The following is a 14,845-nucleotide window of genomic DNA, read 5'->3' as shown; positions in this document are numbered from 1 at the left end:
TGAGAAGCCACAAGGCTCTGGGCGCCTGCTAGCATCAGTGGAGGAGCAGGCGTTTCTGTGCTCCAGGGCTTGCTGCATGCCTCAGTGGGTCTGAGCAGGGCTGGGTGCATCGTGGCTAATGGAGTCCCGGTGCCATCAGACCCGGATGGGAGCCCTCCCTGAGCAGGCCCTAGCAGGAGTCTGCACTCATCATTCTCTCTGCTGGCAGCTTTCACCCGGCTCACGGCTCTGTGGTTGCTGTGATGCGGCTGGGGCTGGTCTGTCTCAGCAGGATTTCCCTGGCGCGGGCGGCTGGCACCACGTGAAGTGTTGCTCAGCGGAAAGAAGCAGGAGGGGAAATCGGTGTCAGGTGCCCTGGAAAGTGCCGGTGCGCGAGGTGACGGTTGGGCCCTGGCGCGTGGAACAATCCGTCTGGTAGGGGAAGGAGCCGCCCCGCAGGGGGGTTCCCCTGGCTCCCCTTCCAGGGCAGGTTTGGCAGTGATGTGTGCACAGACCTGTCCCCGAGGTCCTGCCCCCAGATCTGCATTCGCCCCCTGCAGCTGGCTGGGGGTGAGGGATGGAGCCCGTCCATTCCTGTCCAGGAGGGCCCCTGGTGCCCCTCCCTGCTGTCTGCTCCCATGTCAGGGACCCCAGCGAGGGCCCTGACCTAGACTCTGTCACTCGGTTGTGGGGTATTTCGCTGTGGGGCGCTCAGCACGGCCACCCGCTCTGAGACTGCGGCTAATGCAGCTGCTGGGCCGCGTCCCCCAGGCAGGCCCGGCTCCCGGGGAGTCGCTCTCTGGCTCTTGGGGCGTCGCTGGCTCCGAGGACGGACATTGCAGCTGGAAGGGATTTCACTCAGCAAAGCTGGATCCGTCTGGACGGTGCCCCTGCCCGGAGCGCAGCCGTGCCAGGTCCCTGGCTCTCTGCTCCCCCCGGCGTGTTCATGGGCAGGCCAGGCCCCTGACGCTCTGCTCCCCCCAGCTTGTTCATGGGCAGGCCAGGCCCCTGGCGCTCTGCTCCCCCCGGGGGTGTTTGGGGCCGGGCCCCTGGTGCTCTGCTCCCCCAGGGGTGTTTGGGGCCGGTCCAGGCCCCTGGCGCTCTGCTCCCCCAGGGGTGTTTGGGGCAGGGCCGGGCCCCTGGCTCTCTGCTCCCCCAGGGGTGTTTGGGGCAGGGCCGGGCCCCTGGCGCTCTGCTCCCCCCGGGGGTGTTTGGGGCAGGGCCGGGCCCCTGGCGCTCTGCTCCCCTGGTGGTGATTGGGGCCGGGCCGGGCCCCTGGCTCTCTGCTCCCCCCGGGGGTGTTTGGGGCCGGGCCCCTGGCGCTCTGCTCCCCCCGGGGGTGTTCAGGGGCCGGGCCCCTGGTGCTCTGTTCCCCCGGGGGTGTTTGGGGCAGGGCCGGGCCCCTGGCGCTCTGCTCCCCCAGGGGTGTTTGGGGCCAGGCCCCTGACACTCTGCTCCCCCAGGGGTGTTTGGGGCCGGGCCGGGCCCCTGGCGCTCTGCTCCCCTGGGGGTGTTTGGGGCAGGGCCGGGCCCCTGGCGCTCTGCTCCCCCGGGGGTGTTCAGGGACCGGGTCCCTGGCGCTCTGCTCCCCCAGGGGTGTTTGGGGCCGGGCCCCTGGCGCTCTGCTCCCCCGGGGGTGTTTGGAGCCGGGCCGGGCCCCTGGCGCTCTGCTCCCCCAGGGGTGTTTGGGGCCGGGCCGGGCCCCTGGCGCTCTGCTCCCCCGGGGGTGTTTGGGGCCGGGCCCCTGGCGCTCTGCTCCCCCGGGGGTGTTTGGGGCCGGGCCCCTGGCGCGCTGCTCCCGGGGTGTTTGGGCCAGGCCTCTGGCGCCTGCTCCCCGGGTGTTTGGGGCCGGGCCCCTGGCGCTCTGCTCCCCTGAGGGTGTTTGGGGCCAGGCCCCTGGCGCTCTGCTCCCCTGGGGGTGTTTGGGGCCGGGCCCCTGGCGCTCTGCTCCCCCGGGGGTGTTTGGGGCCGGGCCGGGCCCCTGGCGCTCTGCTCCCCCGGGGGTGTTTGGGGCCGGGCCGGGCCCCTGGCGCTCTGCTCCCCCCGGGGGTGTTTGGGGCCAGGCCGGGCCCCTGGCGCTCTGCTCCCCCGGGGGTGTTTGGGGCCGGGCCCCTGGCGCTCTGCTCCCCCGGGGGTGTTTGGGGCCGGGCCGGGCCCCTGGCGCTCTGCTCCCCTGGGGGTGTTTGGGGCCGGGCCCCTGGCGCTCTGCTCCCCCCGGGGGTGTTTGGGGCCGGGCCCCTGGCGCTCTGCTCCCCCCGGGGGTGTTTGGGGCCGGGCCCCTGGCGCTCTGCTCCCCCGGGGGTGTTTGGGGCAGGGCCGGGCCCCTGGCGCTCTGCTCCCCTGGGGGTGTTTGGGGCCGGGCCCCTGGCTCTCTGCTCCCCCCGGGGGTGTTTGGGGCAGGGCCGGGCCCCTGGCTCTCTGCTCCCCCAGGGGTGATTGGGGCCGGGCCCCAGGCCCTCAGCTCCCCCCGGGGGTGTTTGGGGCCGGGCCGGGCCCCTGGCGCTCTGCTCCCCCAGGGGTGTTTGGGGCAGGGCCGGGCCCCTGGCGCTCTGCTCCCCCAGGGGTGTTTGGGGCCAGGCCAGGCCCCTGGCGCTCTGCTCCCCCTGGGGGTGTTTGGGGCAGGGCCAGGCCCCTGGCGCTCTGCTCCCCTGGGGGTGTTTGGTGCCGGGCCCCTGGCGCTCCGCTCCCCCCGGGGGTGTTCAGGGGCCGGGCCCCTGGCGCTCTGCTCCCCCCGGGGGTGTTTGGGGCCGTTCTGACATCGCTGCTGTGGCAAGTCAGGCACTTCCTGTTTACCCTGCGGCGGGGAGGCCGTTGCCTGCAGGCGTTAGAACCGAAATACTTGCCCGGGCTGTGGTCACCCAGCCCCAGAGCGGGGACAGGAAAAGCGGGCCTGGGGGTGGGACTGTTTGTCCTCAAAACAACTGGGCGTAACTGTGTCACAACACACGCACACAATGAGGGGCACACACAGTCAGGTACACATGTGGTTGGTGCCCACACACACGTGGTGAGGCACAGACGTACATAGATCAGGTACACACACACACATGCAGGCACGTGATCAGTCACACACCCACGTGCAGGCACACCTGGCTGGGTACACACACACACACACACACACACACACTCACACACACGCACGCATCCAGAGTCAGGTACGCGCACACGTGGTCAGCTACACACATGTACGTACACACTTGCCGGGTGTGCGCGCACATACACACAGCGTCAGGATGCGCCCGGCTCCAGCCCATGTGGTAGCAAATCGCAACCTCAGCATGAGTCAGCAATGCGACGCTGTTGCAAAAAAAGCAGATGCAATTGTCGGTTGCATTAGCCGAGGCAGCGCCTGCAAGACACGGGAGGTGACAGTACCGCTGTACTTGGCGCTGGTTAGGCCTCAGCTGGAGACCTGGGTCCAGTTTTGGTCACCGCTGTAGAGAAAGGATCCGGAGGCGAGCGACAGAGATGATGAGAGGGATGGAACGCAGCCAGTCTTCAAATACTTGCAAGGCTGCCCCAAAATAGATGGCGAAAGTCGTTCTCTCTTGCCCCAGAGGGCAGGACAAGAGGCAACGGGCTCAGACTACAGCACAGCAGAATTAGGTTAAATCTCAGGACAAACGTCCTAACCACAAGGCCGGTCAGCCCATGGAACAGAGGCCTTGGGCGGTCCTGGCGCTAGATGGGAAAGGCAGGGCCCCTGGGTGCAGGGTGTGCCTGGGGGTGGGTACCAGGCCAGCGTAGGTGCCTGGCACTAGATGGAAAAGGCAGGGCCCCTGGGTGCAGGGTGTGCCTGGGGGTGGGTACCAGGCCAGCGTAGGTGCCTGGCGCTAGATGGGAAAGGCAGGGCCCCTGGGTGCAGGGTGTGCCTGGGGGTGGGTACCAGGCCAGCGTAGGTGCCTGGCACTAGATGGAAAAGGCAGGGCCCCTGGGTGCAGGGGTGTGCCTGGGGTGGGTACCAGGTCAGGGTAGGTGCCTGGCGCTAGATGGGAAAGGCAGGGCCCCTGGGTGCAGGGTGTGCCCAGGGGTGGGTACCAGGTCAGGGTAGATGCCTGGCACTAGATGGGAAAGGCAGGGCCCCTGGGTGCAGGATGTGCCCGGGGGTGGGTACCAGGTCAGGGTAGGTGCCTGGCGCTAGATGGGAAAGGCAGGGCCCCTGGGTGCAGGGTGTGCCCGGGGGGGTGGGTACCAGGTCAGGGTAGGTGCCTGGCGCTAGATGGGAAAGGCAGGGCCCCTGGGTGCAGGGTGTGCCCGGGGGTGGGTACCAGGCCAGCGTAGGTGCCTGGCGCTAGATGGGAAAGGCAGGGCCCCTGGGTGCAGGGTGTGCCCGGGGGTGGGTACCAGGCCAGGGTAGATGCCTGGCACTAGATGGGAAAGGCAGGGCCCCTGGGTGCAGGGTGTGCCTAGGGGTGGGTACCAGGCCAGCGTAGGTGCCTGGCACTAGATGGGAAAGGCAGGGCCCCTGGGTGCAGGGTGTGCCCGGGGGTGGGTACCAGGTCAGGGTAGGTGCCTGGCGCTAGATGGGAAAGGCAGGGCCCCTGGCTGCAGGGTGTGCCTAGGGGTGGGTACCAGGCCAGCGAGGTGCCTGGCACTAGATGGGAAAGGCAGGGCCCCTGGGTGCAGGGGTGTGCCCGGGGTGGGTACCAGGTCAGGTAGGTGCCTGGCACTAGATGGGAAAGGCAGGGCCCCTGGCTGCAGGGTGTGCCCCGGGGTGGGTACCAGGCCAGCGTAGGTGCCTGGCGCTAGATGGGAAAGGCAGGGCCCCTGGTTGCATCGAGTGACCCGGCGTGTGTACCAGGCCAGGGTAGATGCCTGGCACTAGATGGGAAAGGCAGGGCCCCTGGGTGCAGGGTGTGCCTAGGGGTGGGTACCAGGCCAGCGTAGGTGCCTGGCACTAGATGGGAAAGGCAGGGCCCCTGGGTGCAGGGTGTGCCCGGGGGTGGGTACCAGGTCAGGGTAGGTGCCTGGCGCTAGATGGGAAAGGCAGGGCCCCTGGCTGCAGGGTGTGCCTAGGGGTGGGTACCAGGCCAGCGTAGGTGCCTGGCACTAGATGGGAAAGGCAGGGCCCCTGGGTGCAGGGTGTGCCCGGGGGTGGGTACCAGGTCAGGGTAGGTGCCTGGCGCTAGATGGGAAAGGCAGGGCCCCTGGCTGCAGGGTGTGCCCAGGGGTGGGTACCAGGCCAGCGTAGGTGCCTGGCACTAGATGGGAAAGGCAGGGCCCCTGGGTGCAGGGTGTGCCCGGGGGTGGGTACCAGGCCAGCGCAGGTGCCTGGCACTAGATGGGAAAGGCAGGGCCCCTGGGTGCAGGGTGTGCCCGGGGGTGGGTACCAGGCCAGCGTAGGTGCCTGGCGCTAGATGGGAAAGGCAGGGCCCCTGGGTGCAGGGTGTGCCCGGGGGTGGGTACCAGGTCAGGGTAGGTGCCTGGCGCTAGATGGGAAAGGCAGGGCCCCTGGGTGCAGGGTGTGCCCAGGGGTGGGTACCAGGCCAGGGTAGGTGCCTGGCGCTAGATGGGAAAGGCAGGGCCCCTGGGTGCAGGGTGTGCCCGGGGGTGGGTACCAGGCCAGCGTAGGTGCCTGGCGCTAGATGGGAAAGGCAGGGCCCCTGGGTGCAGGGTGTGCCCGGGGGTGGGTACCAGGTCAGGGTAGGTGCCTGGCGCTAGATGGGAAAGGCAGGGCCCCTGGGTGCAGGGTGTGCCTGGGGGTGGGTACCAGGCCAGGGTAGGTGCCTGGCACTAGATGGGAAAGGCAGGGCCCCTGGGTGCAGGGTGTGCCCGGGGGTGGGTACCAGGCCAGGGTAGATGCCTGGCGCTAGATGGGAAAGGCAGGGCCCCTGGGTGCAGGTGTGCCCGGGGGTGGGTACCAGGTCAGGGTAGGTGCCTGGCGCTAGATGGGAAAGGCAGGGCCCCTGGGTGCAGGGTGTGCCCGGGGGTGGGTACCAGGTCAGGGTAGGTGCCTGGCGCTAGATGGGAAAGGCAGGGCCCCTGGGTGCAGGGTGTGCCCGGGGGGGTGGGTACCAGGCCAGCGTAGGTCCTGGCACTAGATGGGAAAGGCAGGGCCCCTGGGTGCAGGGTGTGCCTGGGGGTGGGTACCAGGCCAGCGTAGGTGCCTGGCACTAGATGGGAAAGGCAGGGCCCCTGGGTGCAGGGTGTGCCCGGGGGTGGGTACCAGGCCAGGGTTGATGCCTGGCGCTAGATGGGAAAGGCAGGGCCCCTGGGTGCAGGGTGTGCCCGGGGGTGGGTACCAGGCCAGGGTAGGTGCCTGGCGCTAGATGGGAAAGGCAGGGCCCCTGGGTGCAGGGTGTGCCCGGGGGTGGGTACCAGGCCAGCGCAGGTGCCTGGCGCTAGATGGGAAAGGCAGGGCCCCTGGGTGCAGGGTGTGCCTGGGGGTGGGTACCAGGCCAGCGTAGGTGCCTGGCGCTAGATGGGAAAGGCAGGGCCCCTGGGTGCAGGGTGTGCCCGGGGGGGTGGGTACCAGGCCAGCGTAGGTGCCTGGCACTAGATGGGAAAGGCAGGGCCCCTGGGTGCAGGGTGTGCCCGGGGGGGGGGGTACCAGGCCAGCGTAGGTGCCTGGCGCTAGAGGGGAAAGGCAGGGCCCCGGGGTGCAGGGTGTGCCCGGGGGGGTGGGTACCAGGCCAGCGTAGGTGCCTGGCGCTAGATGGGAAAGACAGGGCCCCTGGGTGCAGGGTGTGCCCGGGGTTGGGTACCAGGCCAGCGTAGGTGCCTGGCGCTAGATGGGAAAGGCAGGGCCCCTGGGTGCAGGGTGTGCCCGGGGGTGGGTACCAGGCCAGCGTAGGTGCCTGGCGCTAGATGGGAAAGGCAGGGCCCCTGGGTGCAGGGTGTGCCCGGGTGGGTACCAGGCCAGCGAGGTGCCTGGCGCTAGATGGGAAAGGCAGGGCCCCTGGGTGCAGGGTGTGCCCGGGGTGGGTACCAGGCCAGCGAGGTGCCTGGCGCTAGATGGGAAAGGCAGGGCCCTGGGGTGCAGGGTGTGCCCGGGGTTGGGTACCAGGCCAGCGTAGGTGCCTGGCGCTAGATGGGAAAGGCAGGGCCCCTGGGTGCAGGGTGTGCCTGGGGGTGGGTACCAGGCCAGCGTAGGTGCCTGGCACTAGATGGAAAAGGCAGGGCCCCTGGGTGCAGGGTGTGCCTGGGGTTGGGTACCAGGCCAGCGTAGGTGCCTGGCACTAGATGGGAAAGGCAGGGCCCCTGGGTGCAGGGTGTGCCCGGGGGGGTGGGTACCAGGCCAGCGTAGGTGCCTGGCGCTAGATGGGAAAGGCAGGGCCCCTGGGGGCAGGGTGTGCCCGGGGGTGGGTACCAGGCCAGTGAGCTGGTTACGGGCATTGGACAGGCTGTGCTGGGACAGCTAGAGGCCTCCTGGCTCCCCCTCCCCTCCCCCACCCAGAGACTGTGTCATGGGGGGTGAGGACAGGGGTTGGGGAGCCGGGGTGATGCCGGGGCCTAGACCCAGCAGAGCCGCTGCTCTCGCAGCCTCTTAGCCTTGGAGGCCAGACGGGGCAGCGTGATCTGCCCTGGCCGGGCGCAGAACCTCTGGCCGAGTCGCTGCCCCTCTACCCAGGGGTCCCAGGCTCCCCGAGAATCCCCCATTGACACTAGCTCAAGCCAGCGAGTGACCCGTCCCCACGCTGCAGCCAGGGGAAGGCGAAACCGCCCAGGTCTCTGGCAATCTGAGCCGGGGGGGGGGCAATTCCTTCCCCGCCCCAGACCGGGCGATCAGTGAGACCCAGGGCAGGCGGAGACCTGGCAGAGCCCTGCCCACCCAGTGCCCCATCCCCGCCCGTTGGGAGATGTGCTGCTAGCAGGCCCAGCTCAGCCCCAGCCGGCTCGTCACCCCGGCCCCTCCAGGGCGCAATGGGCTGGGAATGGGAAGGGAGCCGCCCCGAGGAGCCCAGGCCACTGAGCCGAGCTGGCTGGGGACGGGGATCCCCCGAGATCCCGCTGGCTGGGCGGCAGAGCTGGCCCGTGCCATGGGCCGGTGGTGCTGAAGGTTCCAGTGGCAGCGGTGGCCAAGCCCTGTGCTGGCTGCGGGAGCAGCTCCATGCTCCAGCCTGGCCCTGAGGCGCCCCCTGCTGGCTGTGTGTTGTATCTGTGTGTGTGTGTGTGTTTGTGTTTCTCTGTGTGTGTGTGCCGTGTGTGTTTTAGCTGTGTGTGCCGTGTGTGTTTTAGCTGTGTGTGTGGCCAGTGCCCCACAGGTGACAACTCCCTCCTCCCCCGGCTCACTCTCTGCCGTCGCAGGTGCCTGGAGAGACACCGGTGGCAGTGCCAGGGGGTCCGGGCCCTGGCAACGCTCCCCTCTGCCCCCACCCCGAGCAGCAGCCTTGCTGGCCCCCCCAACCCTGGCCCAGTGCCTCGGGGCTGCAGTGACCCTGGGAGCTCTCTGGGGCGGGGATCCCTGCAAAGCTGCCCGGCCTAGTGCGGCCCTGACCCACAGGCTCCCTGGGGCGGGGCAGCCTCCCTGCTGGGAAGCACTAGGGGGTGCCGCCCCCCCCCAGAGCCCATGTCCCTGCGGCCCCCGAGCTGAGCCTGGGGCTCCCAGGGTATCGCTCCCGGCAAGCAGCAAATGGCCCCGTTTCCCTCCTAGCGAAGGGTAACAATGCCCCAGCGGGCACCGAGCGCTGGGCTCCACCGGCTGCGTGGGGCGACGTGGGGCACCCTAGAGCTCCTGAGACTGAGACAGGTTGTAAGCAGGTGCTAGTCAGACACCCCCCACCCCCAGCTCCACCGGAGCCCCTCACTCCCGACACGCAGCCCCTGCTAGCCCAGCCCTGGACTCCCTCCCCCCAGCTCCTCCAGTGCCCCTCACTCCCGACACGCAGCCCCTGCTAGCCCAGCCCTGGGCTCCCCCACCCCAGCTCCTCCAGTGCCCCTCACTCCCGACACGCAGCCCCTGCTAGCCCAGCCCTGGGCTCCCCCCCGCCAGCTCCTCCAGTGCCCCTCACTCCCGACACGCAGCCCCTGCTAGCCCAGCCCTGGGCTCCCCCCCGCCAGCTCTGCTGGTGCCCCTCACTCCCGACACGCAGCCCCTGCTAGCCCAGCCCTGGGCTCCCCCACCCCAGCTCCTCCAGTGCCCCTCACTCCCGACACGCAGCCCCTGCTAGCCCAGCCCTGGGCTCCCCCCCCGCCAGCTCCGCTGGTGCCCCTCACTCCCGACACGCAGCCCCTGCTAGCCCAGCCCTGGGCTCCCCCACCCCAGCTCCGCTGGTGCCCCTCACTCCCGACACGCAGCCCCTGCTAGCCCAGCCTTGCCCCCCCAGCTCCGCCGGTGCCTCTCACTCCTGACCCACAGCCCCCTGCTGTGCCAGTGCCCCAGTGTCCAGCTGACTCCAGCTGTCTGTCTGTGTTTTTCCCACAGGCGGCTGTGACCTACGGACAGACGGACCTGCAGGAGCACTGCCTGGTGTTCGTGGAGGATCGCACGCAGGTATTGTTACTCGGGGAGGGGGGGGCACAGGGCAGCAGGGCTTGGCCAGAGGTGCAGGGCCCTGAGGTCTAAGAGCACAAGGTGTGGGGGGCGGGGGCTGTGCATTGGCCTGCCCCTCCATGAGCTCTGACAATACCCCCGCCCCCTGCCACCCGCTAGCAGACTCGGGATGCGGCCAAGGCCCCACGTGGGCCCTGGGCAGCCAAGAGAAGGGGTCAGGACAGGGGTGCAGTGGAGGGGGGATGGGATGGGGCAGGGCAGGGGGTGGTGGGAAGGGGGAGGTGCAGAGAGCTAGTAGGACAGGGACGGGGGTGATGGGGGGTGGGTGGCAGGGTACATGCCCGGGAGGTGTGGGGAGGGGTTCTGTGCCCGCCTCGTGCCAGGAGGGGTCAGCCAGGCTGCCAGGGGTGACCCGGCCCGTTTGCGGCACCGCAGGAGGTGGTGCAGACACGGAGTTTCCACGAGCTGTCGGCCGCGGCGCTGGTGGCCGTGCTGCGCAGCGACCGGCTGGCCATCGACGAGCCACACCTGATCCGGGCCGTGTGGGAATGGGCCCACGTCAGCTCGGTGAGTGCCGGCAGCCCCCACGGCCAGGAGCTGGGGCCCACCAAGCCAGGGGCTTGCTGCAGGCATCTGAGCCCCCACCATGGGGGTCACCCAGTGAGTGCATGGCAGAGCTGGGAATGGACCCCCCCCCCCGACTCTAACCCGTAGACCCCACTCCTCACCCAGAACCGGGAGAGAACCCAGGCGTCCTGGCTGCCAGATCCCTCCCAGAGCTGGGGTTAGAAAGAACCCAGGCGTCCTGGCTGCCAGCCAGAGCCAGCTCCAGGCACCAGCGCAGCAAGCAGGTGCCTGGGGTGGCCAACGGAGAGGGGCAGCACATCCGGCTCTTTGGCGGCAATTCGGGGGCGGGTCCCTCAATCCCTCTTAGAGGGAAGAACCAGCCACCGAATTCCGCCAAATAACGAAGCGGCAGCGGTTATGCTGCCGCTGACGTGCCACCAATTGTGGCTTTTTTTTTCCCCGCCGTTTGGGGCGACGAAAATGCTGGAGCCGGCCCTGGTGCCAGCCACCCCCTCCCACCCTGGAAAAGCAGAGCGCAGGGCCCCAGGGTGTCCCAGGTGAGGGCACCTGTCCCCAGCTCCCAGGCTCCGGCTGCCACCCAGGCCCCAATCTCTGGGGCACAAGCACAGGTGATGCCAGTCCCTGCCCACCTCTCAGTGCTCCCCTGTCTGCCCTGGGGGCTCAATGCCAGATCATCCCCCACCCCCTGGCTCCCCAGATCATCCCCCCACCCGCTGGCTCCCGGGGTCATGGATCCGGCCCCTGACCCTGCACTCCTGTTCCAGGCTGTCCTGGAGCGGCCAGTGGCCGAGGTGGCAGCGGGGCCGGTGCGTGAGCTCCGCCTGCCCCTGCTCTCACCCCAAGAGCTGGCAGCCCTGGAGACCAACAACCAGAGGGATCCGCTCATCCCGGTGAGGAGCCGGCTGGCTGTGTCCGTCTGCCTGTGTCTGTCTGTCTGTCCATGGGCCCTGGCTGTGTGTGTCCGTCTGCCTGTGTCTGTCCGTCGGTCCATGCGCCCCGGCTGTGTGTGTCTGTCTGCCTGTGTCTGTCTGTCTGTCCATGGGCCCCGGCTGTGTGTGTCCGTCTGCCTGTGTCTGTCTGTCTGTCCATGGGCCCTGGCTGTGTCTGTCCATCTGCCTGTATCTGTCTGTCTGTCCATGTGCCCTGGCTGTGTGTGTCCGTCTGCCTGTGTCTGTCTGTCTGTCCATGGGCCCTGGCTGTGTGTGTCCGTCTGCCTGTGTCTGTCTGTCTGTCCATGGGCCCTGGCTGTGTCTGTCCGTCTGCCTGTATCTGTCTGTCTGTCCATGTGCCCTGGCTGTGTGTGTCCATCTGCCTGTGTCTGTCTGTCTGTCCATGGGCCCTGGCTGTGTGTGTCCGTCTGCCTGTGTCTGTCTGTCTGTCTGTCCATGCGCCCCGGCTGTGTGTGTCCATCTGCCTGTGTCTGTCTGTCTGTCCATGCACCCCGGCTGTGTGTGTCCGTCTGCCTGTGTCTGTCTGTCTGTCCATGGGCCCTGGCTGCGTCTGTCCGTCTGCCTGTGTCTGTCTGTCTGTCCATGCACCCCGCTGTGTCTGTGTCCGTCTGTCTGTCCTTGTGGCCCTGGCTGTCTACGTCCATCTGTCTATGTCTGTCTGTCTGTCTGTGTCCGTCTGGCCATGCGCCCTTGGGGGGGGCACATGGGATCCGCCGAAGGCCCTCAGGCCGCCCCTGGGGGTGGGTCTGGACAGTGCCCCCAGGGTGGGGAGCCTGCCAAGGGACTGGGCTCAGGACGCTGCTGCCGGGGACAAGCAGGGACGTTTGCGGCGCTGACCCAGACGTCTGCCCCACAGCCCCCTATGCCCTCTCCATCCCTGTCACTTCTCGGCACGTCTTGCAGCCCTGTCCTGCCCCCAAGCCCCAGGTGCCTGGCCCTGGGCCCGGCTGGGCCCGGCTCTGAGCCGTGTGCCCAGGGCCAGCCAGCACAGCAGCAGCCTGGTGTGCCCCCCGCAGGTCGAGAGCATCGCCGAGGCCTGGAAGTGCCATGTGCTGAGGAAGGGGAGCGGGGCACCACCCCGTCTGTGCCAGCGCCGCAGGGGCACCCAGCCCCGGGAGCACCACAGCTACCTCGAGTGAGGAGGCGGCAGCCAGTGGTGGGTGCCGGGCGTCGCCGGGGAGCAGGGAGAGGCTGGTCCCTCGTCTCCGGGATGAGTGACGGGGCAAAGTGCACTTCCCAGGACGCTGCTGGCCTTGCGCACCCATCGGGCCAGAGCCGGGGGCAGGCCTGGCCCATCCCACCTAGTGCCGGGCCAGGCTCAGGGCTGCCATTGTCCTGCGTGGGGGGGCAGGGCTGAGATGGCGCCTGCCCACAATGCTCCCCCTTGCCTGAGTCTGCTGGGAAGGCCAGGTAGGCTGCCCAGCTGGCATGGCTGGGGGGGGCAGGGCAAGGCTCCCACCCATCATCTCCTATTCAGGCACGGCCAGATCAGCTGAGAGCTCCCTGAGCCGACAGCCCCGCTCTCTAGCAGTGGATTGGGACAGGCCTGGATTTTCCTGTGGCCCAGACAGGAGGCTGAGTGGGGTGACATGACAGCCTCCTGTCTGAGCCTGATCTCGTGTGGAGCTGGGGAAGGTCAGGTTAGTACCTCCCGCAGCCCAGGGCCAGCTACAGCAGCCCAGGGACTGCTCTAATATACACCTGGGCTGTAACAAGGGCTAGCTAGCAGCCCAGACTAGCCAGAGGGCCCAGCCCAGTAGCGTAGCTGGGGGGAGCAGGGGAGCCGCCGCTCCCTCACCGAGCACAAGTGGCTCCGGGTGTCTTCAGCGGCACTGAAGCTTCATCGCCGAAATGCCACCGAAGACCTGCAGAGCGAGTGAAGGTCCTGCCGCCAAGGTGCTGCCAAAAACACACAGAGCAAGTGAAGGTCCCGCCGCCGAAGACCCGGAGCGCCGCCCCGTCAGTAAAAACACTGCAGCGGGTGGCGCCTTATTTTTTTTCCGCTCCCCCTCTTCCCTCCACCTGGCTACGCCACTGGCCCAGCCTGGTGGGTGAGCCCCCTCCTGCCTCCCCTGGGGTGTGTGCTGCCCAGGGACCCCCCTGAGCTGGAGGGAGCCCCAGCTTGGGATGCCAGCTGCTTTCCAGCCCCTTTGTGCCCAGGCCCTGCCTCAGGGCCGACCTCTCCAGCGTGTGCATGATCCCGGGCAGGGGTTGGAGGCCCACCAGCCCCAGGGCCACACCACGCCCCTCACCAGGTCACAGGGCCACCAAAGGCGGGGGCCAGCCCTGGCACATGCTGGGCCAGGCCTCCGGGGGGTCACGCGGGGCCCTGGGGCTGCCCTGCAGCACTCACAGGATCAATAAAACTCCGTGGAGCTCACTGCTGAGTCAGTGTCTTGGTTTCAGCAACGTCTCAGAGCTGTGGGGGAGCCCAGGGCTGGGCTAGCAGGGGGCGGCGTGTCGAGAGTGAGGGGCACCAGCAGAGCTGGGGGTGGGTAGAGCCCAGGGCTGGGCTAGCAGGGGGCGGCGTGTCGAGAGTGAGGGGCACCAGCAGAGCTGGGGGTGGGTAGAGCCAAGGGCTGGGCTAGCAGGGGGCTGCGTGTCGAGAGTGAGGGGCACCAGCAGAGCTGGGGGTGGGTAGAGCCCAGGGCCGGGCTAGCAGGGGGCTGCGTGTCAGGAGTGAGGGGCACCAGCAGAGCAGGGGGTGGGTAGAGCCCAGGGCCGGGCTAGCAGGGGGCTGCGTGTCGGGAGTGAGGGGCACCAGCAGAGCTGGGGGTGGGTAGAGCCCAGGGCTGGGCTAGCAGGGGGCTGCGTGTCGGGAGTGAGGGGCACCAGCAGAGCTGGGGGTGGGTAGAGCCCAGGGCTGGGCTAGCAGGGGGCTGCGTGTCGGGAGTGAGGGGCACCAGCAGAGCTGGGGGTGGGTAAAGCCCAGGGCGGGGCTAGCAGGGGGCTGCAGGGATAGACTAAGGGGGTCTGGGGAGGATTTGCCTATTGATGGCCTATAGCCAGCACCCCATGTCCCTGCACCTCACATCCCTGGGTGAGTCGGGGTGGGGGCAAGGGGCCGCTGGTCATTACTGCCTCCCGCTGGAGCTGTGCCTGGGAAGGCCCTTGGGACAGCAGGCTCCCCTGTAGCCCCAGCTGGGGGTCTGGACTCCTGGGTTCATTGCCTGTCTCTGCCACAGGCTCCCTGGGGAAGTTGTGTGCTCACTCTGTGCCTCAGTTTCCCCATCTATGGCAGGGCTGCCAGGCTCAGACATCCAGGGCCCACAGAGGGGTGGCACTGGAGATGGGGTCCTCCAAGGCTGGTAGTGAGGGCACCTGACAGCTGGGTGGGTCACAGCAGCGGGCACAGTGCAGCACGTCCAGACCGCCCCCCCCCCCATCTGTCTGTCTAGCCTGCCCAGCCCCCTGCAGTCTCTGCCCATCACATGTAGAAGCAGCCACTCCGGGGCAGTGCAAGGCACTGGATCCCGAGGCCGCCGCTGCTCTGAGCCGTCCCTGTGGCACTGATGGGTCTCTACCTCAAGGGACCCCAGCCAGCCCGTGGCCCCGCCCAGCCAGGGCCTGGTGCAGCCTGACAAGCCCTTGGCATCTCCTCTGCCCGCCTTCGGCCACGCTGAGCTCATGCCCCCTGCCTCACTGGCTCCAGGTCTGCGCTCGGTGCGGTCACCTCCGCCTGGCCTGCAGCTAGCCCCTGGGGGTGGGCAGAGCCGGGGCCACCCAGCAGCGCTCTCCCCTGCTGCCCAGGGAGACCAGAGGCAGAGGTGAGGGCCCGCCAGTACAGGGTGGGGACACTGAGGCCAGGATTGCCCAGGACAGTCAGTTCCTCCGGGGCCAATGGGGGCCAATGCCGGGATGTGCTGCCCTGCACGCCCACCCTGTCCAGGGGGTC

At 68.7% G+C, this 14,845-nt stretch overlaps 1 protein-coding gene across 3 annotated transcripts in view; it reads left to right on the top strand.

Annotated features, from left to right (window-relative positions):
* BTBD19 (BTB domain containing 19) overlaps positions 1–13,330 on the top strand; it is a 66,403-nt gene extending 53,073 nt beyond the window's left edge. For 2 of the 3 annotated variants that reach the window (XM_039483078.1, XM_039483077.1), the window contains 4 exons: positions 9,344–9,412; positions 9,848–9,979; positions 10,765–10,890; positions 11,967–13,330. In XM_039483078.1, the coding sequence (XP_039339012.1) occupies positions 9,344–9,412; positions 9,848–9,979; positions 10,765–10,890; positions 11,967–12,089 (450 nt within the window). In that variant the 3' untranslated portion in view covers positions 12,090–13,330. The remainder of the gene's footprint in view (positions 1–9,343; positions 9,413–9,847; positions 9,980–10,764; positions 10,891–11,966) is intronic. The other variant, XM_039483080.1, reaches the window with a different exon arrangement.
* Positions 13,331–14,845: the final 1,515 nt, after the last annotated feature.

This window comes from Mauremys reevesii, linkage group 8 (assembly GCF_016161935.1).
Source record: "Mauremys reevesii isolate NIE-2019 linkage group 8, ASM1616193v1, whole genome shotgun sequence".
Lineage (NCBI taxonomy): Eukaryota > Metazoa > Chordata > Testudines > Geoemydidae > Mauremys > Mauremys reevesii.
The sequence above is the reverse complement of the archived record's forward strand: the minus strand, read 5'-3'. Positions and strand labels throughout refer to the sequence as shown.